The 13515-nt window shown below is 62.5% G+C and overlaps 1 protein-coding gene across 1 annotated transcript in view; it reads left to right on the forward strand.

The window, feature by feature from the left end:
* Nucleotides 1–10114, forward strand: part of LOC145716085 (uncharacterized) — an 18828-nt gene extending 8714 nt beyond the window's left edge. Inside the window, exons 2-11 of the mRNA XM_081797490.1 lie at nt 2328–2442; nt 2834–2937; nt 3241–3310; nt 3595–3726; nt 3973–4058; nt 5223–5259; nt 5547–5627; nt 5931–6038; nt 6416–6520; nt 7015–10114. Coding sequence (XP_081653616.1) covers nt 2328–2442; nt 2834–2937; nt 3241–3310; nt 3595–3726; nt 3973–4058; nt 5223–5259; nt 5547–5627; nt 5931–6038; nt 6416–6520; nt 7015–7299 — 1123 coding nt within the window. The 3' untranslated portion in view covers nt 7300–10114. The remainder of the gene's footprint in view (nt 1–2327; nt 2443–2833; nt 2938–3240; nt 3311–3594; nt 3727–3972; nt 4059–5222; nt 5260–5546; nt 5628–5930; nt 6039–6415; nt 6521–7014) is intronic.
* Nucleotides 10115–13515: the final 3401 nt, after the last annotated feature.

The following is a 13515-nucleotide window of genomic DNA, read 5'->3' on the forward strand; positions in this document are numbered from 1 at the left end:
TAATTGTCTTTCTCTGATTGACTTATTTCGCTTAGCATAATACCCTCTCGTTCCATCCACGTCATTGCAAATGGCAAGATTTCATTTTTTTGATGGCTGCATAATGTTCCATTGTATATATATACCGCATCTTCTTTATCCCTTCATCTGTTAATGGACATCTAGGCTCTTTCCATAGTTTGGCTATTGTGGATATTGCTGCTATAAACATTGGGGTGCAGGTGCCCCTTCAGATCACTAGATTTGTATCTTTGGGGTAAATACCCAGTAGTGTAATTCCTGGGTCATGTGGTAGCTCTATTTTTAACCTTTTGAGGAACCTCCATACTGTTTTCCAGAGTGGCTGCACCAGCTTGCATTCCCACCAACAGTGTAGGAGGTTCCCCTTTCTCCGCATCCTCACCAACATCTGTTGTTTCCTGAGTGGTTAATTAGCCATTCTGACCAGTGTGAGGTGGTATCTCATTGTGGTTTTCATTTGTATTTCCCTGATGCCGAGTGATGTTGAGCATTTTTCCTGTGTCTGTTGGCCATTTGGATGTCTTCTTTGGAGAAATGTCTGTTCATGTCTTCTGCTCATTTCTTGACTGGAGTATTTGTTGTTTGGGTGTTAAGTTTGATTTTTTTTTTTTTTTAAGATTTTATTTATTTGACAGAGAGAGACACAGCGAGAGGGAACACAAGCAGGGGGAGTGGGAGAGGGAGAAGGCAGGGAGCCTGATGCGGGGCTCGATCTCAGGACCCTGGGATCATGACCCGAGCCGAAGGCAGATGCTTAACGACTGAGCCACCCAGGCACCCCGAGTTTGATACGATTTTTATAGATGTTTGATACTAGCCCTTTATCTGATAAGGCATTTGCAAATATCTTCTCCCATTGTGTTGGTTGTCTTTTGGTTTTGTCAACTGTTTCCTTTGCTGTGGATGTCTTTTCTTTTTCTTGTCTGATTACTGCAGCTCAGACTTCCAGGACTGAGAGGGGACTTCCTTGTCTTCTTCGTGGTCTTAGGGGAAACGGTTTCAGGCCTTCATCACTGAGTATGAGATCAACTGTGGGCTTTCATACATGGGCTTTATTCTGTTGATGTACATTTCCTCAAAACCCACTATGCTTTTTATGTTGTATTTTGTCAAATGCTTTTTCTGTAACTATTGAGATGATCATATGGTTTTTGTCCTTTGTTAATGTGATGGATCACATTGGTTGATTTGCCAGAGAGGAAGTGGGTGGGAGATGGGCAAAATAGATGAAGAATATTAAGAACTATAAACTTCCAGTTATAAAATAAAGTCACAGAAATTTAAAAAGTACATGGGCACCTGAGTGGCTCAGTCGGTTAAGCGTCCGCCTTCGGCTCAGGTCATGGTCCCAGGGTCCTGGGATCGAGCCCCACATCGGGCTCCCTGCTTGGCAGGAAGCCTGCTTCTCCCTCTCCCACTCCCCCTGCTTGTGTTCCCTCTCTATGTCTCTCTCTATCAAATAAATAAAATCTTTTAAAAAAAAGAAACTTAAAAAGTACAGCATAGTGAATGGAGTCAATACTATTGTAATAACTTTTAATGGGGACAGATGGTGAGTACACTTCTCGTGGGGAGCACTGGGTAATGTACAGAATTGCTGAACCACTAAGTTGTAGTCCTGAAACTAATGTAACATTGTGTGTCGACTACAATAAATATTAAATAGAGGTTTCTGACAGAAATCACGGTGGATCCGTGAAAGGCATTTACACAGCCATTACAAATATGAAGGCACCTCTGCAGAGATGATAAAGATTTCTCAAATGTTCTTAAATGTTAATTTCTTAAAAGATTGATTTATTTATGAGAGAGAGTGTGCACACTCGCAGGTGTGAGCAGGGGGGAGGGGCAGAGGGAGAGGGAGAATCTGAAGCAGACTCCTCACCAAGCCCAAGCCCGTCACAGGGCTTGTTCCCACGAACCCGAGATCTGACCTGAGCTGAAATCAAGACTCGGACATTGAACTGACTCAGCCACCCAGGAGCCCCTCAAATGTTCTGACGTGGACAACGCATGCTGTGAACCCTTGGGGTGGGAGGACATTTGTGACGCACAGTCTGCCTAGAAGGGCGGGGTGCCGGGAGGACCTGAGCATGGGAGCTAAGGAGGGTGGGAGGGAGCCAAGCCTCCCCTTCCCACCATGCGGGGTGCCAGGACCCTCCCCAGGAGCGTGACCTTCAAGGGGAAGGGCTCGGTGCTGACGGACCCCGCCGACGTGCACTGATGACGCGGGACCCCACTGGACAGAACGGTGGCACCCCGGGGTTCCGCCACTGCCTGGCATGCCCTCGGCTCTGTGTCCATAGGCAGTTGGATGTGCTCGCGCTCTCTGGCTCTGGCTCAGCCTCACTCACACGGACCCGCTCGCCCCACGACCCCCGTGTAGGCAGGAGGTGCGGCTCCCACAGCGACAGGTCACAGGTGAGTGTGCGCTGCTCCCCGCTCCCTTCGGGCCGCTGTGGGGGCTCGGGCTCCGGAGGGGCGGCATGGCCTCCCGGGCAGTGGCCGAGGACACTGGACCCCCGGGCGCTGACCGTGAGCCGGCACGTGCAGCCCTTCCACAGCTCCGTGGGGGAGGGCTGTCCCCCCTGCTGCCCGGGTCCTGGCCTCCTGGGCCAGGAGCCCCAGGCCCCTCCCCAACAGGGACCACGAAGCCCCTCCTGCTCTCCCCTACACCCCTCCTCAGCCATTCACCATCCTGCCATCCAGGGAGGGAGTTTGTTCTCACTCTTGCTGGCAAAGTTGTTCATGAGGATGACGTCCAGCTCACTGCTTTTTGCCTATTGTCGTCTGTGTTTGGGGGATCTCACAGACACCTCTGAGCCCCGCAAGCCCGCAGGAACACTCGCTGGCTGGCCGTTCCAGCCAGCCGCGCGCTGCCGGCCCCGGGCTGGGGGACCCCACACCAAGCATCAGGTCAGCAGTTTTCCGGAGCTCCCGGACCCCCCATGTGCTCCTGGTAGCGGGGTGCAGAGACCCTGTCATCTCGGCGTGAAGTGTGTCCGGGGACAGTGGCTGGGAAGGGAGTCTGGGTGTGGGAGTGCCACAGAGTGGGAGCCCACGTGGGATCCGCCAGCTCAACAAGTGTCCCCCCTCAGAGCTAGAGGGTTTCCTCCACTCTTGGCTCAGACAGACTGGTGATCGGCCCCCAGGGAGCAGACCCCTTTGTTCTCTGGAGGTTTTCATGCAGGGTCCTATTTGGATGTTTTTGGTTTCCAGCACCATGAAAGAGGACCTAGAGACCCTGCTGGCCTTGGAACGGGCCAACATCATAGCCAATTACACTCAGGTGAGGCCCAGCGAGGGACCATCGACACTAGGAGCACCCACCGCAGGGGTGGGGCCCAGAGCCTGCAGGCACAGGGGAGGCCCAGGTGGGGCCCAGAGCCAAGGATGGGCCCGTCCAGCCCAGACAAGGCCCAGAGTCGTCAGCAACAAGTGAGACCTGGCAGAGGGAGGCATCAGTAGCAGGCGAGGGTCCATCGGGGATCCTAGTCATCAGTAGCCGATGAGGCCCAGACGGGAATCCTAGTCATCAGTAGCCAATGAGACCAAGGTGGGGCTCATCGGCAGCAGGTGCACCGGAGGCCCAGGCGGGGCTCATCGGCAGGCAGGAGCGGCTCTGGCCCAAAGGGAATCCTCAGCAGCAAGAGCAGTTATGTCCCAGGCGGGGATCAGAGCCAGAGTCCAGCAGAGGAGACCCAGGTGGGATTGTTGCCCATAGGAGCGGGGCAAGCCGGTGGGGGTGGCGGGGATCATCGCTGGGAGAAGCAGGTGGGGCTGTCAGGCTGCTCCCGTGGGGCAGACAGGTCCTGCCTCTCCTGCTGGGCCATTTTCAGCGGATCCTGGGCTCCCTGAGGTTGCAGGGGACAGAGGAGCCGTTCTGCTCCCTCCTTTCCCCCATGCCCCTGGCTCTGAGAGGACCCCCACCACGGGCCCCCTATGTTTCAGGCACGCCCAGCAGGGTCTCCACGGGACCCATGGGAAGATGCTGAGCTCTCGCTGTGCAGGCTCACGGACCATCATGGCTTTCTGCAGTGAGTCACCGGGGCCCTCTTTCCTCCATCTCAAGGGGGGATTGCATTTGCAGGAACGCCTCTCTGGAGGCAGGACCCATCTCCCCAGCTCAGGGCCTCGACCCCTGGAGCCCTCTGAGGGCCAGAGTCTGGCCTGGGCTGGAGCTGAGAGACCCAGGAGGCAAACCCAGGAAGCGGGCAGGAATGGAGCTGGGCCTTGGAGGAGTGGCCTCCATGCCTGCTTCGGGGAGGCCCGGTGTCTGCCTCCTGCATTCAGACGGTGGGTCCAGTCAGTTCAGCAGGGGCTCCAGAGGGTGAGGGGCTCTGGGACACTGGTGTCCTTTCTGCAGGAGGGCAGTCTGGTCTGGGGCGAGGGTGGAGGGGTGCTCCTGGGTGACACCACCAGGCCAGGGCCGCCACAGCTCCTGAAGGCTTCTGCAGGATGGCAGGAAGATGCCCGGCACAAGGCCAGGTCCAGGAGGGAGGGTGGGAGGCAGAGGGAGGGGCCGACCAGCCTGGGCAGGAGGAGGGAAGAGGAGGAAGAAGCTGCCCAGGGGTGGGAACGAGGGAGGGGGGACAGCACAGTGGCCTTGGGACCAGGGAAGGAGGCCGCTGGGCCGATGGTTGCCACGAGACCTCGCCCTGGCTGGGGAATCCATGCGTGGTCACCGGGCTGCTCCCGGGGCCTCAGTCCCTCCCCGCCCAGGGACAGTGGCCGTCTGGAGGGGTCAGGGGTGGGCCATGCTCAGGGCTCTGACGAGACAAGGGGTAGACATGGGCCAGAAGGACAGAAGTGACCGACAAGAGGGATGGCGTCAGGGGACAGCAGGGGTGATGGCCAAGGTGAGGGAGAGGCAGGCTGGACGCTGAGCAGTCAGGCCCTGTGAAGGCATGGGGTCCTCAGTCAGACGGGCCCAGGGGGCACCTGGCTGCCCTGACAGGTCTTGGGCTGGCCCATCCCAGGACGGGGGCAGTCACCTCGTGGGGGCTGCTCAGATGCCCCCGCCCGGCCCACCTGCCGGCAACAACCCTTCTCACAGCCCCAGGCAGGACGCTGCCCCGCTGTGAGAGGGCAGCCCCTGCCCTCCCTGGGGTCAGCCCACCCCTCCTGGGGCTTCTGGGCCGAGCCTTGGGGCTGTGGGGCCGGGGGCCCTGTCCTCAGGCTCTGCTTCTCTTGCCTTCCAGGGAGGAGATGCCCGGCCCCAGCCCCCACGAGGCAAAGGTACGAGCCTGTCCTGGGGCTCGGGCAGGACGTGCTGGGTGGGCATGGGGCCAGGGGACAGCAGACCCGGTCCCCAAAGTAGTCCCAAGGGCTGTTTCACCAAATCCCCCGTCCCAGCACGCGACGCGCTGCCGGGGCCAAGCCTGAGCCCCAGAGCCGCGGTTAGTGGCAGCGGCCCTGTGCCCCTCGGGCTCTCTGAGTCTGTTCACATGAAGGCCCCTGGACGCTGCCCGGGCGCCAGTCTACACAGCGGGCGGCTCATCTGCTGCCCTCTTGTCTTGTTCCAGCAACTTCGCCAGGAGACCCGGAGAGCCGACAAGTGGGTGAAGATGCTGAGGAACTGGGAGGACCACTGGGTCAGCGAGAAGGTGCAGCGCTGCGTGCCTGCAGACGGCACTGTGTCCCAACGGGGGGGGTGCGTACAGCCCTCAGCCTCCCCCCAACCCCAGACCCACGAGAGTCCCCCTGCCCGAGCCCAAGCCTCCCCAGGCCCAAGGAGGGCACCAGAGGGGCCGGCAGGTCAGGGCCACTGTCCCCTCCTCCTTGTGGGAGACCCAGCCTCTCTGGAGACGCCATGGAACTAAGACCAGAACCTTCTGGAGGCCTCGTGCTCCTGGGGATCACAGAGCCGTCCCGGGCCTGGCTCAGCAGCGTTGCCTTCTGTCCTGTAGATGCATCGTCGGGTGTATAAAAGGGTCCCTCCGCAGGTGCGAGGTCAGGTGTGGACCCTCCTGCTTGATATTGAGAAGGTGAAGTCCACCAACCAAGGGGTCTACGAGGTAAGCCCTTCCAAACCCAGCAGAGCCATGGCCCTTGCGTGAGGCCTTGGCGGGAGCTTAGGGGAACGCGTGGGGAGAGGCGAGCTCAGGCCCCAGGCTGGTCTCAGTCCTGGAGGACGGGCCCCTGTGCGGGGGGAGGGGAGGAGCGTCAGGCTGACCATCGAGAGTCCCCTCCCCTCCCAGGGCTGCTGAGCTCCAGGCCTGACGCGGGCATCACGGGCACGATGGGCCCGTGTGCGGGGCCCCCGCCTCAGAGACAAAGGAGGAAGGTGGTTTCTGCAGGACACACTCATGGGGCGGCTAGCGGCGCTCCCTCTTCGGAGGGCAGCTGGGGACAGTTAGGCTCCCATGTCCTGAAGCTGGCTCCTCCTTCCCAGTTCTGCCCACAGAAGATGAAGGAGCAGGCCCAGCTCTTCTCCAAGGACATCAGGCAAATTGACCTTCCGGAACCATGTCATGGTCCAGGACCGCTACGGGGTCAGGTGAGACTGCGGGACAAGCAGGGTCTGGGGGCCCCAGGGGACACTCTGGGGGTCAGGGGCGGCCCAGGGGGCTTCTGGGTGGGCAGGGCGGGCTCTCTGAGGAGAGGCGGACGTTGGCGGCAAACACAACCCGGCCGCATGGGAAACGTGCTTGGGATGACCCAGTGGCCCCCTCCCTGGGTCTGTGTCGATGGGGAGGGCGCCACGACGGGGCCTCGCGGCGTCCCTGTGGGAGCGGAACCCCCAAGGTTGGCGTGGAGCTGCTAGTGAGGAGCAACAGAGGGTGGAGGCCATGGGTGGGGGCACTGCGGGGCTGGGGGCCGGGCAGCCCAGCCTCGGCTGGACGAGGACACACATGGACCGATGAGGGTCACACGGGTCAAAGGGACAGCCACTCTTGGTGTTTTTCTGCGTGTATTTGCATTTGATGGTAGACAGTTGACACTGTACAGATCAGTGGTATGATGAACCCCCAGATGCCGTCCCCGGTGCAGCCCAGGTCCTGTGCTCACCAGCCGCGACCCCAGCAGCAAGTGTGTCCCAGCAAAGCCCAGACCTCGGGTCGACACTATAGTCATCTCTGTATGCGCCTTAGAAACGGAGGTTCCCGGTGGAGGCGTGCCCCCCCCACCGGCTCCAGCCTGCAAGGAATTAGTGCAGCGCCTCAGTGTGCGGACGGTGTTGGCGCCTCCCCGGCCCCCGTCGGGGTCTCTGGACGGTCTGTCCTCCTCAGGAGCCCGGGTTTGGTGTTGAGTCGCCAGGTGCGGGGGAGACCCTGACGATGCGGGGGCCCAGCGGGAGGTGGGGAAGGCAGTGTGCGCCCAGACAGGTGGGGTGCCGCTGGATCGCCGCGGGAGAAGGAGCTCTGTCTGCGCGGCCGGCGGCTGGCGGTGTGCTTCACAGCCCGGGGCCCTGGGGAGGCTGACCTGGAGGCCGGGAAGGGAAGGCTGGCAGCTGCCAGGCAGGCGTGGACTGAGCCTTCCAGGGGGCCATCCCCAACCCGTCTCATGAGGAGACGCCGACGTTCCCCCACCGAGGGGGGTGCCTTGTGCCCCGGAACCTGGGTGGCCGCTGCGTCGGCCTTGGCCCTCAGAGTGCGGCCAGGTCACGGCTGACCTGTGACGCCTGGTCCAGGGCAAGCCAGCCTCCGGCAGCCTGATGCCCCCAGGCACCACCCCAAACCCCCATCCCCCTATGACTACTGCGCTGCGACCTCACACAGAAGGGCCCTGATGTGAGGGTGGGCCCTGCCCGGCGGCACACCTGGGCACAGGATCGTGAGGTTTCTATAAGGGCCTCTCGGTAAATAGTCTCCACTTCGGCCGATCTGCCCCCGACCTCAAAAGCAGCCTGTTCCTTCTGTGCACTCGGGCGCAGCTACATTCCCATGTGGGATTCCAGGTTCAACCCTTACCCGCGTTACAGGGTGGTGGTAACGCATTCTGGGCATTGGAAAACCAGAACGCCAGAGAAGGGACAGGCCGTGGACACGGAGGAAGAGGCTGGTCAGCTGGGAGGAATAGGCAGGAGAGGAATCGTGGACAAGCTGGAGTTTATCTCAATCACAAACTTGCCCTCTGCAAAGACACCATTCAGAGAGCAGGGAGGAAAGCTACAGAGCGGGAGAGAGATTTGGAATGGCACATCTAATGCGGGGCCCTTGCCGACCGAGGACAAGCCGCTCCGTGATGGAACACATGACCCAACGCACAGTGGACACAAGACCTGAACAGACACTTGAGCCAAGAAGATGCACACGCACACACACACACACACAATGTGCATTCATCCAGGGTGTGTCTGGGGACAGAGCTGAGCCTTCGTGCCACCGCGAGACATCAGCGCCCGCCACACACCCCGGTCAGGAAGGCTGGGGGCACCCAGCGCTGGCGCCCAAGGGGGCAGCGGGAGCTGGGGTGCAGGGTCATGCAGCCACGCTGGACGGCAGGCTGGCGGCTTCTTACAGAGCTGAGCAGAGCCTCACCATATGCCCCAAAGTGCTCACAGTTACTGACCCAACTGGTTCGAAATCTTTTATCCAAGTAAAACCTGCGTGAAGGTTCTGTGCACAATGACTCAACCTGGAAGCGCCCAAGCTGCTCTTAGGTGAACAGACACTGGGATTCCAAAACAGGGAATACGCTTCAGGGACACACAGGACCGCGCTATGGACGCGCTGGATGCTATGGGAGCACCTGGGCTTCGTTTGGCTCGGGGAAGAAAGATCCTATGGTTGCATTCACAGCACCAGGAACAAGCCAGACCACGGGGAGGAGAAGCCTCAGGGGCTGGGGGAGCGGTGCAGGGGGAGCGCCTGGCCACCAAGGGGCCGTTCAGGGTGGGGCAGTGGCCCCAGGGCTGGAGGGGGGAGCTGGGGGCTCAGTGAAAACCCAGGAGCTGCCCATCCCACAGCGGGCGCTTTCATGGAGGCAAACGGCAAACAGCAGAATGAAAATAAACTCCATCCCGTGGTATGTCTGAGCTAGCTGCCGGTCATTGTGTGGAGACCTGACCCCATAGACACGTCAGCCCCCGAGCTGCCCTGAAGACCCAGGTCCGTGGGGCAGCGTTCCGCACCTGGCCAGCCTCGCTCAGACAGGAGCAACCCACCCTGCTCTCCCTTTCCTAGGCAGCAAGCCCTGTTCCATGTGCTCTCGGCGTATTCTGTCTACAACCCAGTGAGTCTCCCCGCTGCCAGGCCTGCTGCCCCGCGGGTGCCCTTTGTCCTGCAGATTCCTGACCAACCAGGACGCGTAGCCAGGACTCCAGCTCCCATTGTCCCAGGGGCACGAGGGAGGGGCTCTCGACTCTAGGACTGAGGCCGGGGCTGGGGTGCAGACCTGACTGCAGGGGGAGGGACGGCCCCTGAGTCCGAGCGCTGGGGCTGCCAGGTACTCTAGCGTGCGTCGCTGTTGCCCTAAAACTCGGGTCTCGATCCTGAAGGGACCGAACTGGGAATCAGAACCTGAGCAGGGAGAGAAGTTCCCCTACCCTGACCTCCACCACGTTGAGGTGGCCACGTTCCATCGGGGTTGGCTCTTGCAGGAGGTGGGCTACTGCCAGGGCATGAGCCAGATCGTGGGGGTCCTGCTGATGTTGCTGTGCGAGGAGGTTGCATTCTGGGCGCTGGCTCAGCTGATGACCACGGAGAGGCACGCCATGCACGGTAGGGGCCGGCAGGGCGCCTGGATGGGACCTGGAGCTCGGGACAGGCCCCCCACAGGGCAGCTCTAGCAGCGGGGCAGGCCAGGACCCCCACTCAGCCCGCCTCCCCGCTGGCAGAGGGCACCGCCTCCCCGGGGGGCCTTCGGGATCCTGTAGTCTGGCCACTGGCCCCACCATTTGCAGACCATTCTCGCATTCCCACGGGTCCTGCAGCCTCCTGCCTGGCTGCCAGCCTGCCCCCCAGGCCCCCTTCCAGCCCACGGCCAGACGAAGCCCAGGTGGCAACATCTACTGCTCCCGTGGCCCCAGCCTGGATCCCAACCCAGGAGATGGCCCTGCACGCCCCCGTTACCCTCCCCGTGGGCGGCACTCCCTGCCCCTCGGGGCTGGGGCCCCCTTGCCCCTGTTGCCACCGCCACAGCAAAGGGTTGCCGGGTCAGCCGGGCCTGGTCCTCAGCCCGGGGCCCCCACCCAGCGGGGTCTCTGTGAGGAGGAGGGTCCTCTGCCCCTGCCCCCCAGGCCTGGCCAGCAGTCCTACTGCCTGGGAAGAGCGGGGCCAGCCAGGGCTCGGGAGGGCTGTGGGCACACTCTGCAGTCAGGGCATGGGAGAGGAGACCCCTGCCAGGACTCACCCCCCCACACCTGGTGCAGGAGAAAGCCCTGATGGTTAGGGGGCCTGGGGCCTTCTCAGGCTTCTTCATTCCAGGGCTCCCCAAACTGCTAAGGTTCCAGGCCCATCACAGCCTTATTAAAGCACAAGAGCTGCCGAAGCTAAAGAAGCACCTGACAAGTAGAAGCTCCCCAGAGGCCCTGTCCCCATGGCCTGGGACTGGGGTGGGGGGCGAGCAGAACCCTGCCAAAGTGGCCCTGTCCTGTTCCTTCTCCTGCTGGGCCCAGGAGCGTCCTCAGGGCTGAGCGGGGCCTTGGCGAGTGTGTCCACCTGGCTCCATGGGGCCCTGGCCCAGGGGTTTGGGGCCGCTGGGTGGGTCCTGAGCACCTTCCACACTTCCGTCAGGACGAGGAACAGATGTGCACTGGTATTTACACCGCCAAGTGGTTCCTCCAGTGTTTCATCGACCAGGTAAGGCCACCCAAGCTGACCTGCTCCCTGCCCTGCTCCCTGCCCCTGGCCCTGGCCCCCGGGGAGGCCCCAGCTGAGCCTCACTGACCAGGGCAGCCAGACCCAACCCGGAAGCCCGAAGGCTGAGGCTTGAAGCCCAGACCCATCCTGGAGAACCCGAGACCCCCTTGAGGTGGTTCTGGGGGACGGGCTATGTCCACCTCAGCTCCCCCTGGGAAAGTCAGGTCAGCCTGGGGAGTGGACAGGCCCTTGCCCCATTCCGCAGCCAGCCTGGAGTCCTCTAAGGGCCTGTGGCCCCCGAGGGTGGGGCAGAATCTGTGGCCCCCCGGTTTGCGGGTCATGCTTGCCAGGCCCTTACCCCCCGGGGTTGTTTGGAGCCCCGACAGGAGGGGCTGGGGGGCCTCATCCGATGCAGCCAGTGGGCCCCACCGAGACTGCCCCTCCCACACCTGCTGTCCCCACAGACCCCCTTCTTGCTCATTCTGAAGCTCTGGGATGCCTACATCCTGGACGGGGAGCCATGGCGTATACCATCCTCAAGATGCACAGCAGTGAGCGAGCCCGAGGGAGCCCAGGTGTGCCCGAGGAGGGGGGGCTGGCCCACCACCCGAGCGAGGTGCAGGCCTCGGTGGAGGACGGAGGCCGGCAGGGGGCTGGGCGGGGCACCCCAGAGAGGAGCAGCCTGCATGGGACCTCCCCCTGCCACGGGCAGCCCGTGGCGCTCCTGGGACAGCTGGACCCCAGCAGCTGTCCATGGGAGGCACCCTGGGGTGGCAGGGCAGGGTCCCTCTGGGTCTGACTCACACCCATTGCCCAGAACGCCTCCTGAAGCTGCCCCTGGAAGGTCTTCGGGAGTTTCTGCAGGACACCCTGGCCCAGCCCTGGGCCCTGGAGGATGAGGTGGTGCTCAGACACCTTCGATCCTCCATGGCCAGCTCTGAAGGATAAGTGCGACCTGCCCCCTCCAGGTGGGCTCAGGGCCCCATCCCCTCCTGATTCACCCTCCTGGGGCAGGACACAGGGGACAGAGCCCCCGGGGCTTTCCTCCTCATCTCTGTCCCTCTCCTCTTCTGCTCCAACCTTGGGGAACCCAGGCCGGGGCCGGGCGTCCGGGCGCTCACTGCAGCGGCTGGGCATCAGCACCTGGAGGGCTGTTGTCAGGGGCAGGCCAGGGTGGACATGCAGGGAGCCACGAGCACACGCTGGGCCCCAGCCAGCTGGGGACAAACAGCCTGCCGGGGACGCTGACGCAGCCTGCCTCTTTGCAGCCGGTCCTGAGGAGTTCCCCACGAAGCCCCTGGGCCTGGAGGAAGTGTCCCCGGCACCCAAGCCCCGCCTCCCTTCTTGCATTGAGACGCTCCCCAGAGTGGACGGGCCGGCCTCCCCGGGCCCAGCCACCCAGCATGAGCAGCAGGGACCCCTTCCCGGCCAGGCCATCCTCAAGGCCGAGGAGCTGCTGCAGGAGGGAATGTCCACGGAGCCCTCAACTGCACCCCTGCAGCCGGGAGGGCCAAGGGCCCAGGTTCTGGCCCGGCTGCCCCCAGCCCAAGACCCCTTGCTGGCCCGGCTGTCCCCACAGCAATGGAATTCCCTCCCCAACCTCCCAGTGCACCAGGAGGGTGCAGGCAGGTGGCCCCCCGACGTGGGCTCGAAGCCACAGCACTGGGTCCCTTTCCGTTCAGCCCCTGCCTGGGCCACCCCAGTGGGCACACCACAGACCAGGCCCCAGAATGCCCCTGGGACTCTCGGGACGGGGTCCCCCCAGCCCAGGAAAGAGGAAGCTGTAGGGCCCAGGACACCCTTCCTGCCCTGTGGCCACTGCAGCTCATACCCCTCTCGGGGGTGACCAGCACAGCCAAGACAGAGCCAGGGCCGCGCTGAGCCACAGCCCCGAGGCCCCGCACCTGCCTGGGACCGTCCGACCTCTGCGTCCACAGGGCTGCTAGATGCTCCCTGGCCTCTGGAGCAGAGCGTGATGCTGAGCGTGGGGGCCCTGGGGCTCTGGGCAGCCAGCACCATGCCCTGCCTCAACACACTGGCCTGCCTGGACGGCGGCAACCCCTCCAGGTGCACAAGTCCCTGAGTTGGGGGGACCTCAACTGGCCTGGCCCCAGGCCCTGGGGGGCAGAGACGACACGAGCCCCCCCATGAACAAAATGAAGACGGATGGGACGGAGCCCCCCGTGGCCCTGGCCAGTGCTGGGTTCTGGCCCAAGCCTGGGCGAGCCCTCTCAGAGCTGTGTGTGGCCCCCTGGGACTTGGGCATGCCCCACAGATCCATGTCTCCGACCTAGGGCAGCGCTGGGAACCACCGGCCACCCCAGCTAAGGCTCAGCAGGCGCAGGCCGGTGGGGCCCCCCTCCCCCTCCCCCACAGCAGGAGGCAGGTGCCGCCAGAGGCTGGCTCTCCGAGTCACCCGGCAGCAATGGGCAGAGGCCGAGGCCATGCAGATGTGCTGGGACCCTGCCTGGGAGCCCCAGAGCTCCAGCTCAGGTCGGCCGTCCTCAGCACCCGCCTCTTGGTGGCCCCAAACTCAGAAATGTGCCACCCCCCGGAGTCAGCACAGGCTCCAAGGTGGGGCACACGAGCGCCCACGCCCCCCTGTGATTTCAGCCTTCCCCTAAAGAAGCAGGTCTCCCTCCCCAGAGGAAGGCTTGCACCCTTGGTTCTGAGCCCGTTTGCTGCTGAAAGTTCAATAAAGTGTTGTGTTAAAACGCAAAGCCAGCCTGGTCCTGCGGCCCCAGAGCTG

Source organism: Leptonychotes weddellii, chromosome 11 (genome assembly GCF_054177405.1).
Source record: "Leptonychotes weddellii isolate Sample4059 chromosome 11, ASM5417740v2, whole genome shotgun sequence".
Taxonomy (NCBI): Eukaryota; Metazoa; Chordata; class Mammalia; order Carnivora; family Phocidae; genus Leptonychotes; species Leptonychotes weddellii.